The 12,973-nt window shown below is 40.8% G+C and overlaps 1 protein-coding gene across 1 annotated transcript in view; it reads right to left on the bottom strand.

Moving 5' to 3' along the window:
• Window positions 1-2,619: 2,619 nt before the first annotated feature.
• RNF141 (ring finger protein 141) overlaps window positions 2,620-12,973 on the bottom strand; it is a 185,764-nt gene continuing 175,410 nt past the window's right edge. Inside the window, exon 6 of the mRNA XM_069223617.1 lies at window positions 2,620-11,102. Within this exon, the coding sequence (XP_069079718.1) occupies window positions 10,952-11,102 (151 nt within the window). The 3' untranslated portion in view covers window positions 2,620-10,951. The remainder of the gene's footprint in view (window positions 11,103-12,973) is intronic.

Raw genomic sequence — 12,973 nt, 5'->3', positions numbered from 1 at the left:
CACTGAGGTTCTGGTTAGCAGAGCCTCAGTAATACAGTTAGGCACCACACAGGGAACACATAGGCCACAAACTTAGGAGCACTGGGGTCCTGGCTAGCAGGATCCTAGTGACACATATCAAACACACTGACAACATAGGGTTTTCACTATGAGCACTGGGCCCTGGCTAGCAGGATCCCAGTGAGACAGTAAAATCACCCTGACATATACTCACAAACAGGCCAAAAGTGGGGGTAACAAGGCTAGAAAGAGGCTACCTTCCTACAGAAGATATAACGTTTTCGTTAATAAACCATCATGAAATATATTTTTTTCAAAATTGTACGTCTATTTGTGACATATTTGCTTTTGTGATTGCTCCCTATGAGTACGATTAGATGTTGTTGTTGACAATGACCTGGTCGATGGTGTCTTGCCTGTGGAGGATAAAGTGCTCACTGTAGTTATGAATGGTATTGGTGCCAGCAACTGTATAGTCATAAATGGAACTTTAGTTGCTAGTACAGTATTAGGAGGTAACTTTGGCATCACTATTTGCCGTTGATGGGGACACTGATGAGGTCTTTGTTGACTACTTCACTGCTGGTGACAGATTGGCTGAAGGTCAGAAGGGTAGTTTCTGTCTCTCTCCGAGGTAAATGAGTGAGAGATAGTAAAACTGACTATCTTGGAGTTGTTGCTGTCGACCGATAACATGCCTTTTTGTCTCATTAATCCCTCATTTACTTTTAATGCTTAACTGGTTATTTTGAGGCTGATAATCCTCCTGATCATAAACAGTGGCAGAGATTTTTTTTCTTTAGCATGAGACCTTTTCTGGGTCTTTTTGCCAGGCTTAGTCGAGGAGTCAGACTCCCCTTCAGACACAGTAGTGTCTTTGGCCTTCTTTAGCCATAGCAGTAGCCTTCCTTCCGTCCTTCAAATCTCCTCTAAAGGTCTGCTGCTCAGCTGACTAAAAGTAGGAAATTGCGAATTCAAGCATAGGTGGACTTACCTGTGAAGATCTGAGCAGAGCTCAAAAGTACTCCCTTCACAAGCAACATGCGGTAGAAATCTGAAGGATGCTGGACTCTGGACAGTATGGTCTTCAGTCTTTTTGCACCAGTTTGGTAAACGTTCGTATATTTTCAACTGCAGTGAGTATATTACTTAACTGAGAGCGTTTAAGGTCTACTTGTCTATTTTTAACATTATACTGCTTGTCATCTTAAAATGAGCCTCCCAGGTTGATGAAAAATTAATCTAGCATGTGACTTTATGAAAGATCCAACAATGTGGAAGCCAGAATAATGTTCAGGGTAGGCTGCCTCACCTTCAACTCAGTTTGACTACAACAACCAGATTATCTTCGTTCGTCAATAAAACTGTTCAGGGTATAAAGGTTTCTAAGCCAGGCTTTGAAAATCAAAGTCTTTAAGAATCATAAAGCTGCAACTCAATCCTTCCCCAGAGCAGCACCTTCTTTATGGCCAATTGATCTAGTGATGTTGTGGGATCCCAAAGGCCTTCGAAGAAAGCTACAAACATCTGTCTAAATTGTGCTTTGAATTCATTGGTTGCCTTTTTCCTCCTATTGGCATTTTTCATCCACTGAATGTCCTCCTGCAGCATCTCCCATCTACATTCTTACTTTCTCCTTTGACCTCCTCTGCGTCCTTCTATGAATCTCACTTCTTAATCACCTCACCATTTTACTACACTGATCCCTTCCTGTTGGTACCCCTCACTTTAGGTTCCAGCTCTGGATGCTCTTTCTTGTTTCTTCTGTATGTCTTCTTCTTCTGCTATTATTGTTCACTTGCCTTGGTGTGACTTTTGAGTTGTAGTTTATCCTGTTCAGAAATTGTTTCTCCTTTGTATGAGATTATGGTATTCTGTTAAATATGTACAGTGTGCTGATACCATACCTTTTGTTCAAAAGCGTTCTATAAACGTATAAATAAATAATTACACAGGAAAAAATGCTTGATCCTTTTGCAACAAGTGGAAATACGTCATGTAAACACCATATGCAGAATTCAGGACCCACTGTTAATCAGTTCTTTAAAATGTGCTTACAGGGACATAAGACGGGCAAACCAAATGTAAAGCATTACAAATGGGAATAGCTCTGTGTAGGATCTCTCAAGGAAGTGCAAACCATGATCAGTTCTATTCTTTAGGTGGAGAGAATGGTCAGCAGAGCCTGAACAATTTGAAAGGTAAACAGGAACTAGAGGCAGACTATGGAGGGTAAGTCTTCATGCAAGGCTACCCTGCCTATTTTTATTGCTTTGGCATTTCTCCTATCCCTTTAACGGAACAAAGCAAGTTATTTGGATTAATGGAAAGAACAGAGCACACATGCCTACCTTGGTTATCAGCTAGTGTACTGTCACTTGGGAAAATTAAAGAACATTTTGTTCATATTGAAAACACTTCTAATAACTTTGCAATAGTGGTGAACTATAAAACAAGGAAACCTAAAATTGTCTTTTCAGGGGTTAAGAGTTTGAATTTTTAGAAGGAGGTGGTTTAAAAACACACACACAGGTCTCCCTATGTAAATCTCGCCTTCACATAATACCTTCAAAATGTATTCACTGCAAAAACTACAGAAATAAAACAAGAAAAAAAATCTTCACCTTCAAAATGTTTTATACAAAGTGGTTAAGTCTTCTCATTGTGCAACAATATGGTTTACACAAAGTGGTTAGATTTCAATTTGCAACAAAGTAATTTTTGCACAGTTCTCCATATATGATTTTTACGTTCAGAATAAAAAACAATATGCTTTCACCCAAAACACTTTCATGACAAAGGAACACATAGTGGCATTGTCTGATTTAGTTTAAATGCTAAAAGCGAAATATATGACACAGGATTTGTACTTGGATGCAGACATATGCCTGTTTATGTGTGCAATGTTTCGGAGTCTTAAACACAGATTAACAAATGGAGGAGTAAACAAATACATTATAAAAAGTGCTATTCAGTGATCCAGTTCCTTGACTAGGTATAACTTTATGCACCAACTGACCTTTTCACATTTATGTAAATAATCCACATTCAACATCTAAATAGTCGTTTTTTCGTGTTACAATGGTTAATCAGTGTGTAGACAGTCATATACACAATGTGTTTAGTATGAATACTGTTGCTATTTACATCACAAACTGTCTCTTTTCCACATGGAGTACCCACAATGCATATGCTTTCCAAATCACACATTTATCATATCTACATCACTACAGGCTAATATTGTACAATATAAAAATAAATCTGTACAGAATATAGTCAATAATTTCACTCGTAAGGAAGGAGGTGTTTATGCCAGTCCTTCATCATTCTAAGCCATGTTGCTAAAAATACTTTGAACACCCTTACCTCTGTTTTTGTCCAATATTTGAATCTCACCTCAACCTTTAACATGTTTTTGCCATTGCCTCCCTCTGCCACCTCAGGTGTTTACAGTCTTTGCTCATTTATGCTTGATTACCAAGATGAGGCAATTAACTATTTATCAGAGAAGACTGAAACTCACATGATCATATCACACACACATGCAACATAGTGATCTCTTTCCAATCAACAAATTCAGATTTGGAGCTTACAACAAATAAATTGCATTATTAAAAAAACAAGATCCAGCAACCATTGTGTGGTCAGAGACAAAACCCTGAGTGCCCTTTCTCTGTGACTATAAGAAGGTTTGGAACAATTTTCTGCTCGTAATTTCAACACCGAATTATTACTATGCTCATTTTCATATTTCTTTGCCACTTCACTAACATTAACATCCCAGAACATGCACTGCAATGATTTTACATAAATGACAGACCATACTAAAACAGTGAGTTCAACACTATCATCAGAACAGCATACGCTTCATACATTTAATCAACATAAACCATTAACTGTGTCTTTCTACATTACAGTACCTAAAATATAGTCTTACGTGTCAAATCCAAATGGGAATTGCTTAGATGCCAATAGTATGTCCTCTATGAAAAGAGACATTCCAACGCAAGCTGAAGCAATGACTATAATATCATACAATTAACTGGTCTGTTTTATTCTTATCAACAGATATATTAAAGATTGTTAATGAGTTCATTAAAGTGATGTAACAACTTACAAATTAGGCTTCACTTAAGACTATCTTGAATTATTCATATATTAGACACTCATTAGTTATAGACTTATAAATAAAATAAAATCAACACCTAGTCTGGGAACACAATCTAATTACTGAGTGTCTGAAGAAAGCTGTGATATTCCACCCTTTTGAAGAATGTAGCGCTTTATAATGCATATTAAATGTGTAGCTCAATATATATCTGTTTTATTAATGTTTTAAAAACGTTCTTTAACAAGGAACTCTTCTTGTTTGCTCATAACTCAATTAACTGGTTTCTAACTTACTTTAGAGGTTTTCTAATTGTGTTAAAAAAAGAAGCAGCATTTACAATCTCAAAGTTTTTTGCAAAATTTGTAATGCTTCTGACACACATCTAGATTAAAATGATGGCTAGGACTATGAAATTATGGAAATGTTAAATTAGTTCAGAATTTTAATTTGAACATTTGAAAAACAGTAGCATAAAAGGAAATGGTCACATTTCATATGCATGAAAGGAACAGATTTTGAATTCTCATATTTGAGAAGTACCAACTGTAAAGTGGCAAATCGTGCTCGACTCTGAATGCTAAAAACAAAGGAATGGCCACAAGATTGGCACAGTGTGTTACATTTTTTACCAAAGGAAGTTTCCATGTTATTAAACAAGAATGTCATTTATACAACACGTTTTGAACAGATGTAACATTTAGAAGGGATAAATACATATTTCCTTTTATATTGTATAGAGAAATGTTTCCCTCATTTTATGACCAGATGCTACAACATTTTGTGGAATCTGTGCCGACCCCAGGGCTATGGGCTAGACATACAAAGCCCTTTTGTAGCTGCAAGCCCTGCGATTTTTAAAATCACAGGATTTGTAAATGCAAAAGCATATTTTTTTGTAATGTAAAAAAGCTTTTTCATGAGCCAGAACAAAAATGTTACTTTCCCAGTAAGCATCTGTTTGTGGCATCTAGTGCTGTAGATCATATTCTCTGCATACTCCTGCCATGCAGTATTGGGTCTGGAGTGGGGCAAGTTGTTTTTATTTGAGGAAGCATTTCGATTCCCAGGACTGAGTGACTCCGCCTCTTGGTGATAGTGCGCATGGCCATCGAATCCTTATTGGATTGTTTTCCCACAGGCAGGAGAGAAAAGGAGTGTAGGAGAAGCATAGAGAAAAAGATGCCCATGCAAATGTAATGACATATGTACAAACATATACAAATATAATATAACTGGAACGCCCACAGGTGTCCAGGGAGGAGAGAGGGTGCATGTGAATCTACAGCATTACATGCCAAAACAAATGATAACTGGGCAAGTAATATTTTCCGTTCTATGGCATTTGTAGCTGTAGATACACATGCCCTGCATAAACTGTAAAGCAGTCTCTCCATAAAAACGGTGGCTAGCCTGTTGGAGTTCCAGTTGACTGGAAAAGTGTTCACAGCACAGCTTGACCTGCGGTGGCTTGATGACGTGTCAAGTACATCCACACAGTAATGTTTTGTGAATGTGCGTGGTGTCCACCATGTAGCTGCCTTCCAAATGTCAGGTATAAGGATATTTCCAAGAAAAGTAATTGTGGCGCCGTTTTTCCTCGTAGAATGTGCTCTAGGAGTAACAGGTAACGGTCTCTTTGCTTTAGCATAACAAGTTTGTATACACTTAACTATCCATCTAGTTATGCCATTTTTGGATATTGGGCTGCCTTTATGAGGTAATGAAAAGGCTACAAAGAGCTGTTTAGTTTTTCTAAGTTCTTGGGTTCTGTTAATGTAAAACATGAATGCTCTTCTAATATCTACAGTCTGGAGACCCATTTCCGCAACCCAGTCAGGATGCAGAAAGAGGACTAGTAGCTCAATAGATTGGTTTATATGGAATTGTGAAATCACTTTAGGAAGTAACTTTGGGTTTGTGCAAAGGAGAACACTGTCTTGATGAATCCAGAAGAAAGGTTCTTCCAATGGAAGTGCCTGGAGCTCACTGAAACGCCTGAGTGATGTGATAGCAACTAAGAAAGATACTTTCCAAGAAAGGTATTGAAGAGGACATGAATGAAGTGGCTCAAAAGGAGGGCCCAGGAACCTCGTAAGCACAATATTGAGGTTCTAGGATGGGTGGAATGACCCTTTTAAGGCCTCCATGAAACCTTTAATGACTGGGATTCTTAACAAAGAACTATGTTGTCTGTTCTGTAGATATGCAGCTATAGCATCAAAATGTAGGCAAATGAACTGTAAGATAAATTTGCTTTTTGTAAATGGAACAGTTAACAAATGTCGTCTTGAACAGTTGCTTTGGTGGGGTCAATACATTTCCATTCCATTTTGCAGCATTACATGCTCTAGTTGTTGGTCTACGAGCTTCCCTGAGAAAGTCCATGTATTACGCAGGCAATCATAAGCAACCAAAGTCTATCACTTCAGGAGCCATATCACAAGGTTGAGTGCCTTGGGGTCTAAATATCTGATCTGTCCTTGATTTGGAGTGAGAAGGCCTGGCCTGTTGGGAAGCTTCTTGTGGGGAACTACTGATACGCCCAGAAGTGTGGTGAATCATGGCTGGGAGCTACAAGGATCATTGTGAGAGAGGTTTGCCCGATCGTCCGAACCAGAAATGGAATGAGGGCAGAGGTGGAAAAGCACAAACATCCCTGACCACTTCATCCATAGAGCTTTGCCCTTGGATGGAGGCCGAGCTTGGGCACTTTGCATTTTCTGCTTTGGAAAAAAGGTCTATTTGAGGAAATCCCCACTTTGTGAAGTATTTTAAAGGACTTGTGGATGGAGTTCCCATTCGTGGACCTGTTGCTGTATCCTGCTGCGAAGATCTGCAAACTTGTTGCCCATCCCTGGGAGATACTCTGCCACCAGTTGAGTTTGGTGGTGGAGAGCCCACTTCCATACTGCCTGAGAGAGTTGCGACAGTTGGGAAGACCGTGTCCCCCTCCCCGCGTTTCTGTAGATAATACATGACTGTCATGTTGTCCGTGGGGGATAGGTGATAAATAATAGATTTTAGGGCTAGAAACACTGCCTGAAGCTCCAGGTAAATTACATATAGGGACTGGTGACTGAAAACCCAGAGGCCCTGTACTGTGAGGTGTTGAAAGTGTGCCCCCAAACCATCAGTGATGCATCTGTGGTCAGTACGACCAGAGGCACAGGGTCCAGAAAAGGCCACCCTTTCAACAGGTTGGTGGTGTTCCACCATTGCAGAGAATGGGGAGTATGGCGGTAGAACAATACTAGATCTTCCAGGTGACCCTGTGACTGAGAACACTGATGAGACAGACACTGCTGTAGGGGACGCATGTGCAGTCTTGCATGAGGAACGCCAGCAATACAGAACAGCATCATTCCTAACAGCCGTATAATAGTCCTGACTGTGTATGTGTGATTCTCCTGAAACTGAGGGAGAAGAGAATTAAAACATTAAATGCAGGCTGGGTTGGGGTATGCTAGCCCCAACTCTGCATTGAGAATAGCGAATAGATAAGACTGTATCTGAAGGAGTTGAAGGTGGGATTTGGAAAAGTTGATTGAGAATCCAAGAGTGTGAAGGAGAGCCACTGTCAAGTGGGTGTAATATTGGCACTGTAGTAAGGTACTGGCTTTGATGAGCCAGTCATCTAGGTAAGGGAACATGTAGATGTTCTGTCTTCTGAGGTGTGTGGCAACTACTGCTAAACACTTTGTGAAGCCTCTGGGAGCTGTAGTGACCCCAAAAGGCAGGACTTTGAACTGGTAATGTTTGCAATAACGGTGTGCAGGGTGGATGGGAATATGAAAGAAGGCGTCCTTTAGATCTAGAGCTGTCATAGTGTCGCCTTGTTGCAGAAGTGGAATAACACCTTAAAGAGTAACCGTGTGAAAGTGCTCTGACAGGATGTTTCTCTTTTTGGGAATGAGGAAGTATAGGGAGTATACCCCTGATCCCTCGTGCTGTAAGGGGACGGGTTCGATGGCTCCTTTGAGAGGAAGGGATTGAAATTCTTGTTTGAGATGGGTAAGGTGCTCATAGAATAGCCTGTGAGTGTGAGGGGAAATGTTTGGAGGAGTGGTAATTAGCTCCAGACACTAACCATGTTGGATAATGGAAAAGAACCATTGGTCCGTGGTGATGTTGACCCATTGTGAATTCATGTTTCAGAGCCGTACCCCTACAGATGTGGACTAAGCAGGGGATTGATGGAGGTAGTCACTGATTTGCAGGAGCCTGTGTTCTTACCTCCCCCCTTGTTGTTGCCTCTGTAGGAACACCTGTAGAAACCCTTAGAATTGGAGCTATCCCCCAACAAGTGTGGAGTGAGCGGGGGGTGGAGGGGAAAGAGATAGTCACTGCTTTGCAGGAGGCAGTGTGGAGGTAGTGCTCTTACCTCGCCCCTTATTGTTATTTCCTCTGTAGGAACCCCTGTAGAAAGCCTAGAATATGAGGCTTGAGGCTGTGTGGTTTGTGTAGTGGACACCTCAGAGTATGTGGATTTATACAAGCGTCTGAAACTGGGGTGATGAAAAGTACCCCTCTGTGTGGGGCTTGGAGGGCACCCATGGCCTTTGCTGTATCTGAGTCCTTCTTTAGCTTTTAAAGGGTAGTATCCACTTGAGGGCCATAAAGATGCTCCTTATCAAAGGGCATATTAATGACTGCTTGCTGAACTTCTGGTTTGAAACCTGAGCAGCAGAGCCAAGCGTGCCTCCTGAGGATGTTAATGTCCCGTGCAGTTGGATCTGCGGCATCCAGGGCACAGTGGATGGAATTATTAGAAATTGTTTGCCGCTCTGAAACTATTTGATGCCCTCTCTTCTGGTGCTCATCTGGTAGAAACTGGAAGAGCTTCTTCATTTCGTCCCAATGAGCCAGGTCTTTTGCCTGCAACATAAATTTTCTTGCTCGCCTTCTCAGGAGTCCCCAGTGGCCAGGTTATTGGCAAGCTTTTGTGCTGTGGTGGTGATAATGTAGTAAGGAGGGACCTGAGACCTAATATATATTGGGTCAGAGGGAGCTGGATTATAAAAATAAAATAAAAATTGAGGGGTGATAACCCTAGAGCAGAGGGGCTCCTTAAAGATTTCATCAGCATGACTAAGCATGCCAGGGAGCACTGAGAGAAATGAATATCCCTGTGTGTGGATGTAGCTCTACTTTGTGAAATGCAGCTGCTCTTGCCATGACTTGTTGGTAAGAGGTAGGAGGTAGTGTCCTCTGGTGGTGAGGGGCGTGCAGGGTTCAGGTCAGGATCACTGGAAAAGAACAAGGTCAGGAGCATAAGTAGCCCTGGGATATGGGTCATGTTGTGGCCCACCCAAATCTTCCCCAACAAATAAAGGAGAGCCTTGAGGAGCGTAATTTCCTGGTGTAGGTAAGACAGGAGAATGGAAACGGGGAGGAGAAGAAGGGAGGGATGAGGGGGTGAGGGTGGAACAAAAGCAGGAGGAGGTGGAGAAGGCCTGTGAGATGGGCTGGTGGCCTTGCTCTTAGTTCTTCTCTTTTGAGGTGGAGGAGTGTCCAAGGCTTTCTGAAAGAACAGCTTCCTCTTTGGCAGTACGGGAGGATAAGCAACAATGAGGAGCAGCCGAAATGGATTTTCGGTTCTGACCATGGCCTGGAGGCAGTGGAGGATCAGAGACCTCTAGAAGTGGTCTCTTTAGAGTCCTGGGGTGGGTAGGAAGGTCCACAGTACTCACGGGTTGTGCCGATGTTATCTTGTGGCTATTGATGTCTGACTGTACTGAACTGTACTGTAATTAGAAATTAAATGCATCAATGGTTTGTGACTGCAACTGCAGTCACAAATAACTGATCAATTACCAATCCCAGAGTTTGAATGGTAATTGACTAGAAATGGGAAGCTGTGGGACAGCTCCCTTCTTTGGGAATTGTGTTGGCGGCTTCAGGGCAAGAGGCAGTGGTTGCAGGACCACTGCCTGCTCCATCCAATGTCTTTCCAAGAGAGAAACATGTATTTCCTTTTTAAGCTCCACTTGCCATTTTTATGGAAAAGGCTTGATTTAATTTTTTAAAAAAAAAATGTATTCCTATTTTGAAAAGTAAATGCAAGGATAGGGACCTGGGGGGTCTATAGCAAATCTCTATTCTTTAAGTTGCAGACTATCACAAGGGGTCAAATATACAACCTGCCTAATTATTATTCATTAAGAATGTAATTTTGTGATCCCACATGGATGGACAATTTAAGATGCAACCTATTAGTAAAAAAATTTAGGTAACAGATTGCTTCCCATTCATAAACCAAGTTTCAAGTTCGCAAACAAGTTGCTGTCATACTGCACATCCCTTGTTTGGATCTTGAATATCTTAACCAAAGTGATATCAAATACCTTTGACTGGCTCATATAATTCAGCAAATGGTGAGGATTCCGAATGGGAAAACTCATGAAAAAGAAAAGTGTTTTGAGACAGTAAATTGTAAAGATGATTACAATTATTTGTTGTTCAGACTTGAAAATGTCACAAACACTATCAAACACGCACAGACACACATACATACACAGGCACACACTCTCCCCATCAACACCATCACATAAGTGTAAGTATTTACAACATATCTTAGATGCTTTAAATAGGATTAACAGATACAAAACTTCTCCAAAAATATTTTCTCTGATATGTTTGTTGATTGAGTTGTCAAGAATCACTTATTTTGTTAGTTTTTGTTTCCACGTCATTTCCAATACCAAAGACTGATGACCAAAAAGCAGTGAAACCAAAAACAAATACAATTCAACTGACAGACGGATTTTAAAATAACAGTCATGTGGAAACTCCGAAAACAATCTTTATATAACTGACAAACAAAATGATCTAGATGGGATGTCATGGTCTATGAGGCTGTCCAGCGTCATCTGCCAGGTTCAGTATATAGTTAGCCACATCCTGCTCTGTTGGTGCATCTGGAACCACCCAAGAATCGTTGGTGCACGTCACCTGCAGGCGACATATGGGGCAGTTTCTATTCCGATCACTCCTGTAGACAAAACAGCCATCAGAAAAGAATAAAGCAAACAAGCACATCAATGGTGCTATCTTGTAGTTAAAGTTAGCAATTTTTACCTACACAAAAAAAGTAATGTTGTAAAGAGCTGTGTCACGATGGTCGCGTTATTTGGTTGCAAAAGGGCAAGTGAATTATATTGCAACATAATGTAGATTAACACAGCTATTAACAAAAAGTGGGTAAAAAGCCTTTGTAAACACCCAAAAAAGTTTGACACTGAAAACACTAGAAGAAAACAATACTTACCTACAATTACAAATATGTCTGGTTGATATTACATCTTTTTGCATATGCCTTACCTCATGAATATTTCTAGATGCTACACTGGATCTGAAAAACGTTTCCCCCAAGGAACAGCTCTCTAGCACTGTCAGAACTCCACGCACTGAGTATGTGATGAGAATGGGGCATAGGAGTCAGTTTTTTTGTACCACATTGAAGCATGTGGAGAGGAACCAAGAGTGCATTCACAAATAGAGTACATGAAAACGTTGCATACCTTTGCATCTTATGAATCACAGCACTAACTCATCGAAGGAAGAGGAAGGGTGGTGATGAATCTTCGTGAAAATATATATATTATCCACCATGAAATTTGTTAACAAAGGTAAGTACATTTTTCTACAGATGGATACTTCTTCCTCTACATTCCTCATCTTGTGAATCAATCCAAATTAATAGCTTGCAGGAAGGTGGGATTAGTAGTTCTGACTACTTCAAGAAGTCATGTGACAGCTGTAGAAAAGTATCCATTACTGCTGAAGGGCAATGTTTTGCAAAAGTATGCAAGGAAGACCAATTGGCCACCAGCAGATGTCAGCCATTTGGACACAACTGGTGAGGGCCATAGAAGAGTCATAACCCTTGAGAAGTGGTGTGAATGCCACCTAAATTGTCCTCATCGGTCAAGAAACACTGCAGATTTCTATGCAGAGCATACAAACACAAAACCATACCCTTGGTTTTAGTCTTGCCATATTTCCTCCACCATAGCCCAGATCATCTACTCTGTCCGGATGTGCGCAGTTGATGTATTAAGAAACTGCATGTCCGGGTTTCAATATATGCAGTTTCTCCTTGGTGGGATCTGGGGAAGGACGGAAGAGTGATTAACTGGTTCATAGGAAAGACAAATACCACCTTCAGTATGATTGAAGGGCAAGTTCAGAGGACCAGTTTATCCAAGTAGAATGCAGTGATTTGTGGCTGTATTAAGAGAGCCCTACAGGCCAATATAATTGCAACAAGGACACTGCATTTTAGTGTCAGAAGTCCAAAAGGAAAACTGACAATCAAATCAAATAGGGATGTCACAAGGAACAGAAACATTTTACAAAAAGCACCACTAGTTGGTAACTTAAATAAAGAAGGATGATGAGGGAGAAACAAGGTCAGATAGGGCAGCCAAATAACAATTTTCTGTAACCACTGCTAGGCCCTGCTGGACATGAGAAAGTGTGAAGCAGAGAATGATGCAAAGGAGAAGAACCTGAAAAGGATTTAGACTTTTCAACTCACCACACTGAACACATTTACTGTACAGTAACACAAGTGGATTTCATTGCGAGTTTCCTGGCAGCCAAGATGATGTCCGCAACCTGTGACAAAAGCAGAACGTTTCTAGCTGCCACTGCTGAATCCAATTCCTACACATGCAGCGTTGGAGGGCTGGGGTCTAGGATCACTCCTGCTACGAAAGCCAGTTCACTCCGTGCAGGAAAGGAAGAAGAGCTAAGTGCTGAGTAACAACCGATCTTTTAGACACAAGGTTAACCAGTTTGCCAATAAAGTACCTTGGGTAAGGTATAGATGGAAAAAACACAGTGGCTTAAAAAGGGCTT

Source organism: Pleurodeles waltl, chromosome 3_1 (assembly GCF_031143425.1).
Source record: "Pleurodeles waltl isolate 20211129_DDA chromosome 3_1, aPleWal1.hap1.20221129, whole genome shotgun sequence".
Lineage (NCBI taxonomy): Eukaryota > Metazoa > Chordata > Amphibia > Caudata > Salamandridae > Pleurodeles > Pleurodeles waltl.
The sequence above is the reverse complement of the archived record's forward strand: the minus strand, read 5'-3'. Positions and strand labels throughout refer to the sequence as shown.